The following is a 15,786-nucleotide window of genomic DNA, read 5'->3' as shown; positions in this document are numbered from 1 at the left end:
ACTCTACAGCAGCAGACTGTAGGGGAAAGGCAGGGAAGAAGAAAAAGAAACGGGTTCGAAAACACGGCCAGGAGTGGCAAACAGCGGGAGGGGGAGGGAAGAACAGCAGCTCATGTCCCAAAGGGCAGAGCTGCGTCCACCGACTTGTTCTCTCTCCCCCACAGACATTCCCTGAGCTTCAGTGGAACTCCGGTGAAAGCTTACGGGGGGAGTCCAAATAAAACACATCTCTAATCCAGACAAAATCTCAGTCCACACTTTCACATCTATAAACCATGTAACAAAACGAACTTTTTGTGCTTTGACTCTATTTCCCCCGTCCTGCTCTCAAGAATATGGATGCAACCAAGAGTGTGGGAGTGAGAAGCCTAGGACAGTCAGGGAGGTAAGGCAACCCGCCCCACAGTAATCAATGGACTGAACCTTAGGGGTCCTCTGGCGAAGTGCCCTCTGACTCCAGGAGGCCCCAGACACCACGCCTGAGAGGTCACCATCCAGCCTCCCGTTAATACTGCCAGTGACGGGAGCTCATAACCTCCCTAGGCAATCCGATCCATTTTTGCACAGCTCGAATTATTAGAAATTTGTTCCTTATATCGTGCAGCCTTATAATGTCCAATCCCGGGCCTCAGCTCTGCTCTCTGAAGCCACACAGAATAGGTATAAATGGTCATTTCATGTGGTTGTCTTTCAAATATTTGAATAAGCATATTCCCTATAACCTTTCTCTTTCCTAGAATAGACACACTCTGTTCTTCTGTTTTTGAACACTTACATATAATTGGTAATAATTCAAAGAAAAGGTTTAAACAACCTGACCAAAGATGGCAGCTTTGCTGGTCCTTACCGATTCAGGAAAGCATTTCCAAAACGACTAAGTTTTCGGAATGGCTTTTTGGGGTCCACAACCAACGCATTTCCTGGGGTGCTGCCCTCTGTCTCCCCGTACATCACAGCAATGAAGGAGTCGGTGGTGGGCTCTGGGCCAATCCGCATGCCTGGGAAGTCCTGCTCTAGCAAGTACCTGGGGGAGGGAGAAGCAAAGAAGGGTGAGCATGTCACAAAGCAAGAGGCCAGAAGGCTTCCGGGGGTAACACAGTCATTTAAAAACTGAGAAATACAATCCCCCAGAAAGGGAGAATGAATGGCATTTTATTCTTTTGCAAAAAAAAAAAAAAAACTATGGATCTTTTTTTTTTTTTGCCCAGTTTTAAGAAGCGTGATGGAAGGGGTCAGGCTCCTTGCAGACTTACTGGGCCTTCTGAAAGTGCACCTCTTCTCAGCATGGTGATTTTCACTCATGGTTCCATTGGCAGAATGGCACCACCCCAAGAGAGGTGCACCCAGCTGGCTCCCATGCATCCTGGAAGACCCTGTGCAGGCTCAAGTCTTCTAGGGGAGCCTTCCCTGGCCTGTACCTCCAGTGTTAGGGGCACCTCCTTCATGCTCCCAGGGCACCTGTGCCTACAGCTACTGTGGTGCTCACAACAGGTATTATACTCATTTACCTGTGGGCCCTTGCAGCAAGTGCCATGGCTTAGGTCCAGATGCATATCCCCAGCTCACAGCACTGTGCCTGCCCACTGAGGGGACTCACTGCAGTGACTAAAATAATGAACAATCGCCCTTCTTGTCACCAGTAATCAATTATGCCAACACATCCTCCTTGTTCATTCTGTTGTTCCCCTTGGCCCCTGAAAGTCATGGCCGTGGAAGATGGTCTCCAAAGAACTCAGCAGCAATGGAGGCTGCTGTGGGGAGTAGGGTGAAGGGGAGGGTCAGGTTAGCTATTCCAGGGCCGCTGCTGTCAGGAGTGGGGTGAAGGGGAGGGTCAGGTTAGCTATTCCAGGGCCGCTGCTGTGGGGAGTGGGGTGAAGGGGAGGGTCAGGTTAGCTATCCCAGGGCCTCTGCTGTCAGGAGTGGGGTGAAGGGGAGGGTCAGGTTAGCTATTCCAGGGCCGCTGCTGTCAGGAGTGGGGTGAAGGGGAGGGTCAGGTTAGCTATCCCCAGGGCCTCTGCTGTCAGGAGTGGGGTGAAGGGGAGGGTCAGGTTAGCTATCCCAGGGCCGCTGCTGTGGGGAGTGGGGTGAAGGGGAGGGTCAGGTTAGCTATCCCAGGGCCTCTGCTGTCAGGAGTGGGGTGAAGGGGAGGGTCAAGTTAGCTATCCCAGGGCCTCTGCTGTCAGGAGTGGGGTGAAGGGGAGGGTCAGGTTAGCTATCCCAGGGCCGCTGCTGTCAGGAGTGGGGTGAAGGGGAGGGTCAGGTTAGCTATCCCCAGGGCCTCTGCTGTCAGGAGTGGGGTGAAGGGGAGGGTCAGGTTAGCTATCCCAGGGCCGCTGCTGTGGGGAGTGGGGTGAAGGGGAGGGTCAGGTTAGCTATCCCAGGGCCTCTGCTGTCAGGAGTGGGGTGAAGGGGAGGGTCAGGTTAGCTATCCCAGGGCCGCTGCTGTGGGGAGTGGGGTGAAGGGGAGGGTCAGGTTAGCTATCCCAGGGCCTCTGCTGTCAGGAGTGGGGTGAAGGGGAGGGTCAGGTTAGCTATCCCAGGGCCTCTGCTGTCAGGAGTGGGGTGAAGGGGAGGGTCAGGTTAGCTATCCCAGGGCCTCTGCTGTCAGGAGTGGGGTGAAGGGGAGGGTCAGGTTAGCTATCCCAGGGCCGCTGCTGTCAGGAGTGGGGTGAAGGGGAGGGTCAGGTTAGCCTCCCCTTCTCCCCACTCCCCACAGCAGCCTCCACTGCTGCTGAGTTCTTTGGAGACTGTCCTCCACGGCCATGACTTTCAGGGGCCACTCTTGCGGCTATTTTATCAATCCATCTCATTGAGCGTCTCCCCATTCCACTGATCCTCTACTTTATTAAACATGATGTCCTTTTCTAGCCATTGGTCTTTCCAGATGACACGCCCAAAGCAAGTGAGCCGACGTCTTGCCATCCATGCTTCTAAAGAGCGTTGTATGACATAGGAACACACTTGTGTGTCGGTGCCTATATGGAACTGGGAGTGGAGATAGGGAGGGGACAAAGACTACTCCCTCCCCCTTTGCAATAAAGGGGAACATAAAGAGGAAGTACTACCAAGACAAGTGGAAATGCAGCCCTCAGACAACACTCAACAGTGACTTTGAACAGGTAGGTCCTGGGGCTGGTGAGAATCCCTGTTTGAGGTGATTCGGGCAGAACCGTGTCCAGCCCTGCCAGGGAGACAACCCCTTGTCTTAGTGAAGGGGCTCAAGGGAAGAAACCTGCACAGCCTTCTCCAGCTCCCCATTCCTGCAGCTAACAATCCAGTTGGCCATAACTATTTGTCTAACCAGACCTGACTGATCAAATTTAAGCCCCGAATCCATGACTCTCTGTCCAGGGGTCAAGGGAAAGAGCTGAACTATCAAATATTAAACACACTTTTGCCATCTTCATAAGAATGAGAAATTACACCATCCTTTGGACCTGTGTTTTCTCTGTAAATAAAATTGGCATTGTTCAGCAATCTTAGCACACAGGCTATATTTTACACCTTTAATTGATTTCATTGCCAGTTTTAACTTCACCCAAAGTTTCTACATTTCTGTGAGGTTGAGAAGGCCCAGAATAGAAAATGTCCCCTAAATTTAAAGTAAACAGGGAAAAAATTAGATAATACCACTTAGCATTTACTGAGTGCTCATTATATGCCTGGTACAGTGCAAAGCCCTCTACCCATACTGTTGTTTCATCTAACCCCCTTAACACTCTGAGATGGGTACGAACATTATCCCCATTTTACAGGTGGGAAAACTGAGGCACCAGAGAGGCTAAGCAAATTCCCCAAGGTCACACAGCAAGTATTAGAGTGGAAACTAAATTGCAGGCAGTCTGAGTCCAGAGCTTGCACTATCTCCAGATATGTTTAAACTGAAGTTGGTGGTTTGTTCACAGATGAGGAGTATGAAGGGGGCGCAGGGGCTCTTACCACAGGGCGTGCCACCGGGGATAAAGCACGAGGGAAAAGAGCTCTCTAGACACACAGTCCTCCAAGCTACGTGGGCCTGTGGCTGCCCATTCTCCCAGGGAAAAGCTGGGGAGAGGAGTGCTATTGTTTCAAAATGTGCTCAGATTTAGCTTTTTTAATTTCCCTGAACTTTCTCAATCAAAATCTTAGTGCATCTTTACAACAACAAAAACACAAAAAAACCTTATGGATCGCAAACAAAACAAAAACCTTTGGATTATCTACTAGCCTGGTAAATATAGTCAAAAGCAGACCTGTTCATGTTTATAAATTCTTTTGAAATTCTACACAAATCTGAGAAATCCTGATAAAAACTATTGTGAGAACATCTCACATTTTGTGAAACTCAAGCACATCTGGAGTGTAAACAGGGTGTGTGGATTCCTACACATATAAAGGTGGAATTCAGGATTACAGCCACTCTGGGAACTCGAGTCTGAAGCCATTTAGCAGCAAAGCTAGAATTCAAAGCCAGACAGTCCCCTCCCTCCCACACCCCGCTTGACTTCCACTCCCTGCGGCCTGGGCGAAGCTGTGCCACGAGGCCTGGGAGAGAGACTGAGGAAGGGAGAAGGGGCTGGCCCTTGAAAGATTAGCAGCCAGGGTCACCAAGCTCCAAAGCACAAAAGGGTTAGGCCCCAGGGTTGGTCTGAAACTTGACAGGACTTTCCCATCGAAACAATGCTAACGGCAACGGCTGGCTTGCCAAGATGGCCATAAAAGGTCACGCAAACCAATAAAATAGATGAACGAGACAAGAACTGAGCCACCACCTTTCGGAGGAGGGCTCAGGGTTGAGTTTCTCCCTACAATATGGCACCTAGCCCAACCTGGGCAGGAGGAGGCACCCTCCAGGCTCCAGGCCCTGGGGAGGGGAGAGTGGGGCTGGGCTCACTGGGGTGGGCAGCACCTGAAAGCTGTAGGGAAGCAGCAAGTGCCCAGAGTTTAAGCCAGGTGACCACTCCCAGGTGACCACTCCCAGGGAGTGCCTGATCACCTTCTGATGTTTCATTTACAGAAAAGCACAGCAAGACCCCCAAGGATTTTGGAGTAACTGAGTAGCTTTAACGACAAACTTGAATTACAAATTTTGTTTAAAGAAAAACAGGTATTTCCTACTTAACAAGTACATACTGTAATAGGAGCTAGAATTTCCTGAGTAGCATCCCTGCCAGACAGAACTCTAACAAATAATTATTTTTAAAGTATGCTGCAGATATGACACAGTTTGAAGTAAAAGGTGCCACCTGAACTGTGACCTTGGTAAATCATTTGATCTCTGAGTCCTAGACACAGAGGAAGAACTAGCAGTCACTGGATCACTGTATTATATACCTGGCTTATATTATTAATTTGTTTAGCAATACTTTCTTCCACAGATAATAAACAGTGTTCAATCTCATTATCAAAGTAATAAATAACTAAAGACATAGCATACTAGCAAATTTAAAAAACCCACAATACGCAAGGCCCTCCACAAACTACCCCCCTTCTACCTTCCAGTCTGGGCTCCCCTGCTCCCCCATGCTGGACCTTCTTCTTGCCCTCACTAGTCTCTTCCAGGCCTGAAATTCCTGCCTGTCTTCCTTCATGTCGTTCCCTTTGTCCAGTGGAGGATTACGCCCCATGACCTCCACTATTCTCCTACCCATTCTCTAAGCCACTTTACAAAATGGCACACCCTTCCTGGGAGTCCTCTCTGATTGCGCCACTCCCCATCTCCCGGTCTGCAGTGCTTCTCATGTCACATCCTCTTCTACGGGCTCTCATTGCCTGGAAGGCACAGTCCATACACTCAGAACTTTAGAGCCCCAAAGTCTCTTAGCAATCATTTGATTCAACCCAATCAACATTCATCTTATTATCTTTACAGATGAAGAAACTGAGGATTAAAGCAGGAAAGTGACTTGTTGCTCGTCAAACATGCTGGTGGCTGCATTGGACTCAGAACCCAGGAGCTTCTCCTTCCTGGCCAAGGACTTCTGCTCTTACACCGTGCTAAGCCCCATAACCCTGAGGCCCCATGCAACACCTAGCTCATTGTTACTCTAACTGTTGTCGTTGTTAGCTGCCGTGGGTCAGCCCCACACTCATGGCAACCTGATGCACAACATAACAGAAAGAAGTGGTGCCCAGTCCTGCACCATACCCATAACCACCTGCAGATGGGACCATTGTGATCCACAGGGTTTTGCGTGTGCGTGGTGAACACATATATAACAAAACATTGGAGATTTCAACAATCTTCACACGTACAGTTCAGCGACATTAACTGTGTCCATCATGTTGTTCAACTATCACCCTTATCTGTTCCCAAATTGTACCATCCCCCTTAACAGAAGCTCATAGGGTTTTCACTGGCTGATTCTGGAAGTAGAGTGCAAGGCCTTTCTTCCTAGTTTGTCTTAGTCTGGAAGCTCTGCTGAAACCTGTTCAGCAGTGTCAGAATAACATTCGGGCCTCCACTGGCAGATGAGTAATGGCTGTGTATGAGGTGCGGTGCCCAGAAGTGAACCCAGGCCTTCCACGTGGAAAGCAAGAATTTTACCACTGAGCCACCAATACTCTCATTCCTCTAAACTGGACCTGTCAAATGCAGGAACTAATATACTATCCACTCACTAAGAGGATCGCCCTGGGGGGTTTCCACCCTGAGGGAGAGCTGAAACTCGCACGCATTTATGTTACACTGCTGGGTAGGCAGTACACCCTCACGCAGTCGGGGAACCAGGAACAACCAAGAAACACTGTGTTGGCATGAAAAGGGCGGAAATGAAGTGGTGAGGTTCAAGAACTGCAACCTGGAAAGAAAGAGTCTGAGCAGATCCTGAAGCAGGTTGTATAAAAACTGATTCCCTACACTGCGGCACATACGGGATGATCAATTGTGTTAAATATTTTGGGGTTTTTTTGTTTATCTCTCAGAGGCTTTCCCAAAGGTACAAGTTCCAGGGACTCTGGATTGTTATCTGCAACATCGAGAATTCAAAGAAACGAGAGGCCACAGGAAGGCTACCGAAAAGAATCCATCGTGATTCCGAGCCGATTAGCCCGCTCCACTGCATCCTGTATGTTAAAGACTTGATTTTGTCCTTGGCCCCACCTTGCTCCCCTTTTCCTGTGTTCCCAGAGAGGTCTGCCAACTCTCGTGGTGATTACTCGAAGAGTCCTGAGCCAAGCCATCAACATAAAAAAGGTACAGACATTGGATCCAAATAGCTGTGCGGAGAGGGTGGTAGAGAGGACCTGAGACCTAACATCTCAGAGTCCTCATCAGATAAGTCTCGTGGTTCAGTCTCAGTTGTGCGGCTCCTGGGCACACTGGCTGCCAAGCTCAGCTTAGGTCCAAGGAGCTGTTTTTTTTTTTTTTAAATATAATTTTATTTATTTTGTTTTATTTTACACATAAAATGTACACCAATTCAACAGTTTCTACATGTATCATTTAGTGACACTGATGACATTCTTCGAGTTGTGTAACCATCCTCATTCTCCTTTTCTGAGTTGTTCCTCCCCAATTAACATAAACTCACAGCCCCCTAAGGTTCCTGTCTAATCTTTGAAGTTGCTGTTGCCAAGGAGCTGCTCTGATGCAAGGGTATATGTAGATAATGGCTTTTTTCTTTCATTGCTTAGGCTAGAAAATATTTGTTTGTTTGTTTAACTTCATAGAAAAAAATGTCACTTGCGACGAGGGGAAGAAAAAAATCTCAAGACAACGAAAAATAAAGTTTCTTAACATACCCCAGCACCATCTTCTCAAAGATGAGCTTAAGGAGAGGGCTTCAACTGGTTCAGTCAGGTTCAAATCTCTGCATTTCTAACAAATTACCAGGTGACGCTAATGCTGCGGAAACCCCGGTGGCACAGTGGTTAAATGCTATGGCTGCTAACCAAATGGTTCAAATCCACCAGACACTCCTTGGAAACTCTATGGGGCAGTTCTACTCTGTCCTATAGGGTCGCTATGAGTCGGAATCGACTCGATGGTGACGGGTTTGGTTTGGTTTTTTTGGCTAATGCTGCTGGTTAGGGACCAATTCTGAGGACTACTAGTTGAACCACATGGTTGTAGAGGCTGGCACGTCCCAAGTCTGTGGGTCAGGCATCAGGCTGGAAGTTTCTCCTGACACAAAGCTGCAGCAGCTCATGAACCCCAAGATGGGCAGGTCAGACAGCAGACTGCTGGCTCAAGTCCCAAAAACCAGGGGTCAGATATGAGCCGGATGCAGGATTCAGCACAAGCAAGCAAGGTTTGCCAGAACATCCACATATATTGGATGCAGGCCACACCCCCAAGGAAAATTCCCTTACAACTGATTGGCTGATCACATCCCATTACATCACTGCCAAACTACATCATTATTTAACTGCCAAACCACTGAGTCTCATGGCCCAGTCAAGTTGATACAAACTTTAACCATTACACCATCAAACAACAGATTATTCTGAAACCACGCTGTACAGTGCATGACACATTTCACACATACATTTTATCATTCCACTCAGGGGTGGATTACCCTGTAAGCATGGTACACACCAGCTTACAGTAAGCAAGGCAAACACAATTAAGCTAGTGCTTATCTTGCTTTTTGGGTAATCGGTCCCTGACAACCTATTCCACTCTCACTGCCACTGGAGCAGGCATTATTATCTTACAGAGGGGAAAGATGTGCTTATAACAAATTAAGCTGGACAAGACTACATACGTACAGGTTAATGACCACTCAGTACTTTGATATATTTCCATCCAGTCATTGGATCAAAGTGTTTAAACAATTTTGTATCTAGATTTTCCACCATTAATTTTTCCTCATGCCATTAAAAATTATTTGAAAACACTATTTTTAATGGCCACATAATATTTTAAGGCAAATATGTATCAAATTGGAGCCCTGGTGGTAGAGTAGTTAAGGGCTTGGCTGCTAACCAAAAGGTTGGCAGTTCAAATCTACCAGCCGCTCCTTAGAAATCCTATGGGGCAATTCCACTGTGTCCTATAGGGTTGCAACGTGTCTGAATTGAACGACAGCAGTGGGTTAACAGGTTATGTATCAATTTAGTTAGGCATTTCCTGACTGTTGGGCATTTAAATAGTTTCCCATTTCTTGCTGTTATACATAATGATGAAATAAGCATCCCTGAACACACATCTCAGCTACTTTAAAAATGTAATCTTTGAATTATTAAAAAACTAAATTTGGCCTACCTTCACTTCCATTTTAAAACTTTGTATCTTTCTTAATGTGAAACTTAAATTTTATTTTTATTTTTCCTTTAGTTATATCGTTATATGTCACAAGGACTGTTTGTTCAGATAAGGGCATCTTTGAAACTGTTGTTACCTTGTAAAGGAATGCAAATTAGCCTGTTGAACCAAGAAGCTGGAATTTGCTGGCTGAAGCCTTTTCACATCTTGATTTTCCAGCCCTAAATGGGATTTGGAAGCCCTGGTGCTGTACTGGTTAAGTGCTACGGCTGCTAACCAAAGGGTCAGCAGTTCGAATCCACCAGGCACTCCTTGGAAACTCTATGGGACAGTTCTGCTCTGTCCTGTAGGGTGGCTATGAGTCAGAATCGACTCGACAGCAGTGGGTTTGGTTTTTGGTTTTAAATGGGATTTAAACTACTCAGGGCCAGGTGGGCTTAGGGCATGCTGCTGTCTAACTTACTGACATTACCTACCTGCAGCCATAATCGTCTTCCATGCTGTTCTGGAAAAAAGGGGAAGGAAAGGAAAGGAAGAGGAAAGACAGAGGAAGTTTACTGGAATCAAAGGCAACACCCTTCCCCATTTCTTACAGTTCTGCTTGCCCGTTCATTCGCTCAACGTTTACTGAGGTTTTCCATGTTATAGCTTAGAGTTTATGAATCTGACAACTTTTGGTTGTAAACTCTTTGATCCAGGAACACTGTAAATCTTCACGAGGAGGCCACAGAACAGAGCCTTCCCCCCAAGTTATTTGACCGTGGAACTTTTTTTTTTAAACACCTATTATTAATCTTTCAGAATTGAGTTCCACAGAACACAGGTTTAAAGAAAAGGTAAAAAGGTATTTAATAAAACTTGACGTCTACCAAAAAAACAAAAACAAAAACCCAAATCTGTTGCCATCGAGTTGACTCTGACTCACTCAAACAAAATTCTTTTAAAATAAGTGAAAGATAATCTCTTCATGTGATTAATTCATACTATAGTAAGGCAACAGCTGGTATCATTACCACACCTTCAGGTGAAATAACAAAGGCCTTACCATTAAAATCAGAAGCTTCACATGGTGTCTACTGACCAAAACAATAAAATGTGAAACAAAAGAGGAGGTAAAGTAATCGTAAATATAACTGATTTCTGGCCAAAAATGTCCATTGCTACATTATGCATAATTAGTAACAACCCAAATGTTCCAAGCTGTATGACAGAATCTCATACAGTCATTGAAGTTATTTCTGAAGACTATTTAGAAACATGAGAAATATTCTTCATATCACATTAAGTAAAAAGCAATGCGTTAAATGTATTACATAATCTCCAGCTCTGTGGGCATGACTTCTATGTCATCATCTAAAGTCACTGCTAAAAATGTGGACAGACTGAGCTTGGTCCACACGCTGTGGGAGGCCCACCCAAGTTAGCCTCCTTCTAGGCCGTGGCTGACCCGCTTCCGGCTTGATGATTCAGTTGTCAAAATTCCACTAACTGAAGCTTTATCTATCAATGGTTCCAAAATGCTCCCTGGGGGAGGCTGCAAAGGATCACTTTGAGAGATGATTTACAAAAACAAAACCAGATTTCTGAGCCTCACTCAGGGATTCTGATTCAGGAGGTCTGGGATGGAGGCCTGGGATCCGAATGTTTCAAAAGGTCTCCAAGGCAATTCTGACACATACCAGTTTCAGGAACCATGGCTTTCTAGTTCATAATTTTTCAAGGTTTTGAAAATATATCAAATGCCTTCTATAAGCATACTTCTAGATGTGAGTTAAGGAAGAGAATTTTCTGAATTAAAAAATAGTTGGGGTGGGGAGGGGACATACGTTTCCCCTCATCCTCTGACCCCGGCTGCTGTTTGTCGGGTAGGTGATGTGACAAGTGCAGTGTGTTGCTGCACTGAAAGCTACAGTCGTCTGCACAGCCCAGCCTGCCCTGGGGCTTCTCCTACCTCCTCAGGATCCTTGCTCCCTGTCCTGCCTCTTCTCAACCTGCAGAAGCATTAGGTGCTCGCCCTCTACTGCCTCCCCTCCTTCAGCTTTTCACCCTGCTCACGGGGTGCTCGCCTCTAACAGAGCCTCCACAAGGCCTGTGACCAGGGCATGGCTCCTCCCCTTCAGTGCCCAGTCCTGAGAGTCTGCTATATTGGATGCCTCACCTGCCACTCCCTCCTCCGTCCACTGCCACCTGGCTTCCATCACCACCATTTACTGACACAGCTCTAGCCCATGTCACCCTGGCCTCGTGATTGCTAATCCGCTGGTTCTGTTTCAATCCTTTTCCCAGAAGTATCTGACACTGCTGACCACCCCGCTCTTTCCCTGGCATTTATGGGTGTCATCTGTTGTTTCACTTGCCCAGCACCCATTTCTCTTTTTCTTTCTTTCTTTCTTTTTTTGATAACAGCATCCTGAGAAGCCACCCTTCCCCCATTCTTAATCCATGAGGTGTGGAGGGCTGACCACCCCACTCCACTCCACTGAAGCTGGAGAAACAGCAGAATTGCCTGGAATTGGAGATGGTGGCCTGCCCACCCACAGGTACAACTGCTAGAGAAGAAGCTAACATGAAGACAGCACAGGTGACACAGAGTCCTGGTGACATCATTTGGAGCCCTGCACCTAGCCATGCCTGAAGCCAGCACATCCTGGTTTGATCAGTTTCACGAAAAAAAAAAAAAAAAATTTTTTTACCTTTTTACTTAAGCCATTTTCAGTTGGATCTCTGTCACTTGCAACCAAGAGCCCTAAGATAGCTCTAAGCCTCCATGCTGTCCTGGCATTCCTCCACCTCTCCAATGACTTCCCCCAGTGTCTCCACAAGTTCCTCTAGAAGCCCTGCAAGCATCAGTGTTCCTGAGTCCCACCCTTGGCCTTCTGTTCCCCAGATCTTGGCTACCAAATGCTGACACTCCGAAATCAGCCCAGAATTCCCACTGAACTCCAGACCCATATGTCCAACCTGTCTGTGAACATCTCCATTTGGGTGCTCACTTAAACACAACAATTGCTGTTAGATGTTGTCAAGTCCATTTTGATTCCCAGACACCCCATGTGACAGAGTAGAGCTGTCCCATAGGGCTTCCCGGGCTATAATGTTACAGAAGCAGATTGCCAGGCTGCTGGGTGGATTCAAATCACCAATCTTTTGGTTAGCAGCTGAGTGCTTAACCATGGTGCCACAGGGCTCCTTAAACACAACTATAAACTCATAATTATGCCCCTGCTCCTCTTCTTCTTGTGTCCTCATGATCCACCCAGTTACCCAAGAAACCTTTCGGGCCACTTTTGTGATTTGGTTGAGAAAAGAGTCCAACACCTTCCCTCTATCCATCCTCTTCCTTGCATTTAAGCCCCTGATGATCTTCCACGCAGGCTATTTTCTTGATATCCAGGCTCTTTGCCCACTCCATCTAGGAGATTTTTTCCTTACAACAAGGCACACACTTAATTGTCCCACTCCTGTTGAATGTCCTGGCCAACCCTGTATTAGTATTAGTGGGGCTCCTAAAATCAGCCTAATTCTTCCCAGCCATGGAATAAAAGGTTAAAGGTAAGGTTTCATTAAAGGTGTGGAAGGGACGCCAAAGGCTTTGCTGATGAGGAGAAGTGAGGAGAGGTTTCCCTCCACATTAGCTCTGTGTCATCAGTGAACCTTTTGGGACACAGCAGGAAGCCAGGTGGATAAAAATCTATGACTACGTAGGTAGCAGTGCCGAACATCCAACTATGAGCTTGTGCTCAGTCACTAGAAGCAAACAACTCAGGCCTCTGACCCACAGATCAATGATAGCCATGGATGAGGCAGGAACCAGGAGGTCAGCACCCTGGGTCAACCCCTGTGCCCACCAGCTCCAGTACAGGAGTCTCTAGGATGTCTGACCTTTTGCTCAGGGCCTTCCTCCCAGGAACGACATCTCTTCCTCCTAGCTCTACTCTGAAGCCGTACTCAGGTCTCCTGTGGCCTAACCAAGCTTCTTGTCCAACCTGATTTTCTCCTGACTTCACAGGTCCACCTTGTGCCCACTGCTTAACAACAAGGCCACTTAGGCTTCCTGATAAGGTGACGCCTCCTTCACCATGGGGTTGCACACGGATCCGGAGCCTACTGAGAAGTGGTTGATTTGGATGGAGTTGCCAGGAGTCAAATCTCAGAACACCTCTTCAAACCATGCTTAGCTATTTCACTAAACTTCCCCCCATAATGAAATAGATAAGAATGAGAAAAAATGTATACTGAAGTAGTAAACTAAAAAAAAAAAAAAGATGGATTCCTGTTCCCATGAGTAGTGCTCTCTTTCCTCAGAGTTGCTGATTATCCAGGTTAGGGGGATGAGAGAGGCTACATTACCTCCAGGTTGGTTCCACACCAAGCAGGGGCTCCCTAACTACACAGGGACACAATAAGGCCTCGTGGCAGAGATAAACTGGAGAAACTACCCGGGGTTCTTGGAACATGCCACCATTAACATCTGACATAAAAATTATCACTATAACAGTGCTTTGCTCTTATTCTTCATGTGTATTTTTCAAAAAAATTCCACCCCCTAGTCTTATACCGCTTGGTCATAATACTTCATCATTCCAAGTACTTAAAAACTGGCTAGTTATTAGTGAGACTGTAAAGGGACCATCTGTTTGTCATCTTTCAAGGTGCTGGTTACTGTAATATTTTTAGGTTCAATGTGAGTGTCTGCGGTGACATATTTAACATCATTTTCAGCTTACTAATAAGCATCAAATAAAAGCAATTTTAAAATTATTTTCTTCAGTCTTCCTTCACATTCAATGTATTGCCTAGAACTATATTTTAATGCACAGTGTGTCTGCTTTGCTGAATTCATTCATAGTGTATCTGTGGGCCTGAATTCAACATATTTTCTGTAGTGACAGCTACTCCTGTACTTGTAGGAGCTATTTAGGTCACTGGAGTGGAGAAAAAGAGGTCGCTACTTAGTAGAAATGGCATGCATCCAAATATAGACGCAGCTTGCTCAAACACCTGTTGAACACCAACGACAAAGAGACTGTTACAATTACCAAAACCCAGAACCAAAACCTGAAATCATCAGTAACTTTGCTTCAACTGACACGGGGCTTAACCAAGGAAAACAAGTCTTCTTACCAAAGAAAGCAAGTCTTAATACGCTGGCTGCTTTAGAAATAAAAAAAGCTACTTCGCAAAGTAATCTGTTACAATGTCAATTATTTTTTATTTGAACCACAGCGCACGCATGGCAGTTGTTTGTTTTTGGAAAGGCAACAAGCATGACAAATATTTTCGGTTGTCACGGGTGAGCAAGGAGGAGGAAATGACCCACCTAAGAAATGGAAGGACGAGAAATATGACACTCCCCTTAGTTCCACAGGGCGCGACTAACTTCCTATGGCCGCGTAAAGGCGAGGCGTGCAAGAGCAGATCGAAGGCACCCTGTCTATCCCCTCCCCTGGAAGAGCGGTGATGGGAGGGAGGGTGACACGTAAGGACGTCAAGGGATGGGGCACGGGCAATAACCTCTATTGCCATTCATTCACTGGTTAATAGTTATGCTGTGGGCACTCTGTTAGGCGCTCCTCTCTCCAAGTATGACCCTACAGCCCACTCTGATACCCCGCGCCTCTGCCCCATTTCCAGCCATAGGCCTCATTCCCTCACTAGAAAATGCCATTACAGCCTCGCTCTCCCTTCCAGGATGGGGGCTACGAGGGCAGGTTACAGTGGCCAGAGAAGCGCCCTTCCGACAGCGCGAAGGAGCGCTCGGAGGCTGCGGGGAAGGAGTTTCAGGAACCCTACAGTCCCCGCGGGAGTGCCAGCCTCTACTGAGGCGGCCGCGCCCGGGGGTGGGGCTGCGGGCATCCGGGCTCCGCACTCGCAGGGGGACCTCAGGTCACCCAGGTGCTGGAGGGGGAAGCAGTGGCGAGGGGGTGCCGTGGCGGGGAAATGGGCGCGGCAGGCGCTCCCGGCGGAGGGAAGTCGGTGACAACAAGCGCACGTGGGCAGGACGCCCCAGGTGTGGCGGCAGGGGCCCGGGCCGGGCTGAGGGGCGGCGGGGCGCTTACCTGATGAAGGTAGTCTTGCCCGTGCTGTACTGGCCCACCAGCAGGATCATGGGCTTGTTCTCGAAGTCGGCGTCCTCCAGGGCGGGCGAGTGGAACTCGTGGAAGCGGTACGCCTCCTCCAGCGGCAGCACCTTGCGCAGGTAGAGCGAGCGCAGGCCGCCCGTCACCGTCTGCACCGCGTCCGCGCCGCCCACGCGCTCCCGCCCGCCCGCCTGCCGCCCCAGCCAGCTGAACATCCTGCCGCCCTCCGGCCCGCGCTCCGCGCCCGCACGCCGCCGGGAGCCCGCCGCCCGCTCGACCCAGCCGGGCTCGCACTGAGCTGTCCCAGCCGCGCCCGCCGCCGCCTGAGCCCGGCCCCGCCCCGCCCCTCGCCGCCGCAGCCAATCGCCGGCCGCCGCGTCACGGGCGCGCGTTCACTTTGCAGAAGCCGTCTTTCAGGTTCTCCTTCATTGGGCCCCTGCCAGCGCGGCGGCAGCGCCAGCCAATGGAGAAGAGGCTCTTAATAAATTATGCACGGCTGAGTCCGCCTGGAGGGCGAGG

At 48.0% G+C, this 15,786-nt stretch overlaps 1 protein-coding gene across 1 annotated transcript in view; it reads right to left on the bottom strand.

The window, feature by feature from the left end:
- EHD4 (EH domain containing 4) overlaps positions 1 to 15,533 on the bottom strand; it is a 73,445-nt gene extending 57,912 nt beyond the window's left edge. Inside the window, exons 1-2 of the mRNA XM_049897872.1 lie at positions 15,247 to 15,533; positions 848 to 1,024 (exon numbers count right to left, since the gene is read on the bottom strand). Coding sequence (XP_049753829.1) covers positions 848 to 1,024; positions 15,247 to 15,482 — 413 coding nt within the window. The 5' untranslated portion in view covers positions 15,483 to 15,533. The remainder of the gene's footprint in view (positions 1 to 847; positions 1,025 to 15,246) is intronic.
- Between the last annotated feature and the right edge of the window lie 253 nt (positions 15,534 to 15,786).

Source organism: Elephas maximus, chromosome 10 (assembly GCF_024166365.1).
Source record: "Elephas maximus indicus isolate mEleMax1 chromosome 10, mEleMax1 primary haplotype, whole genome shotgun sequence".
NCBI classification, from domain to species: domain Eukaryota; kingdom Metazoa; phylum Chordata; class Mammalia; order Proboscidea; family Elephantidae; genus Elephas; species Elephas maximus.
The sequence above is the reverse complement of the archived record's forward strand: the minus strand, read 5'-3'. Positions and strand labels throughout refer to the sequence as shown.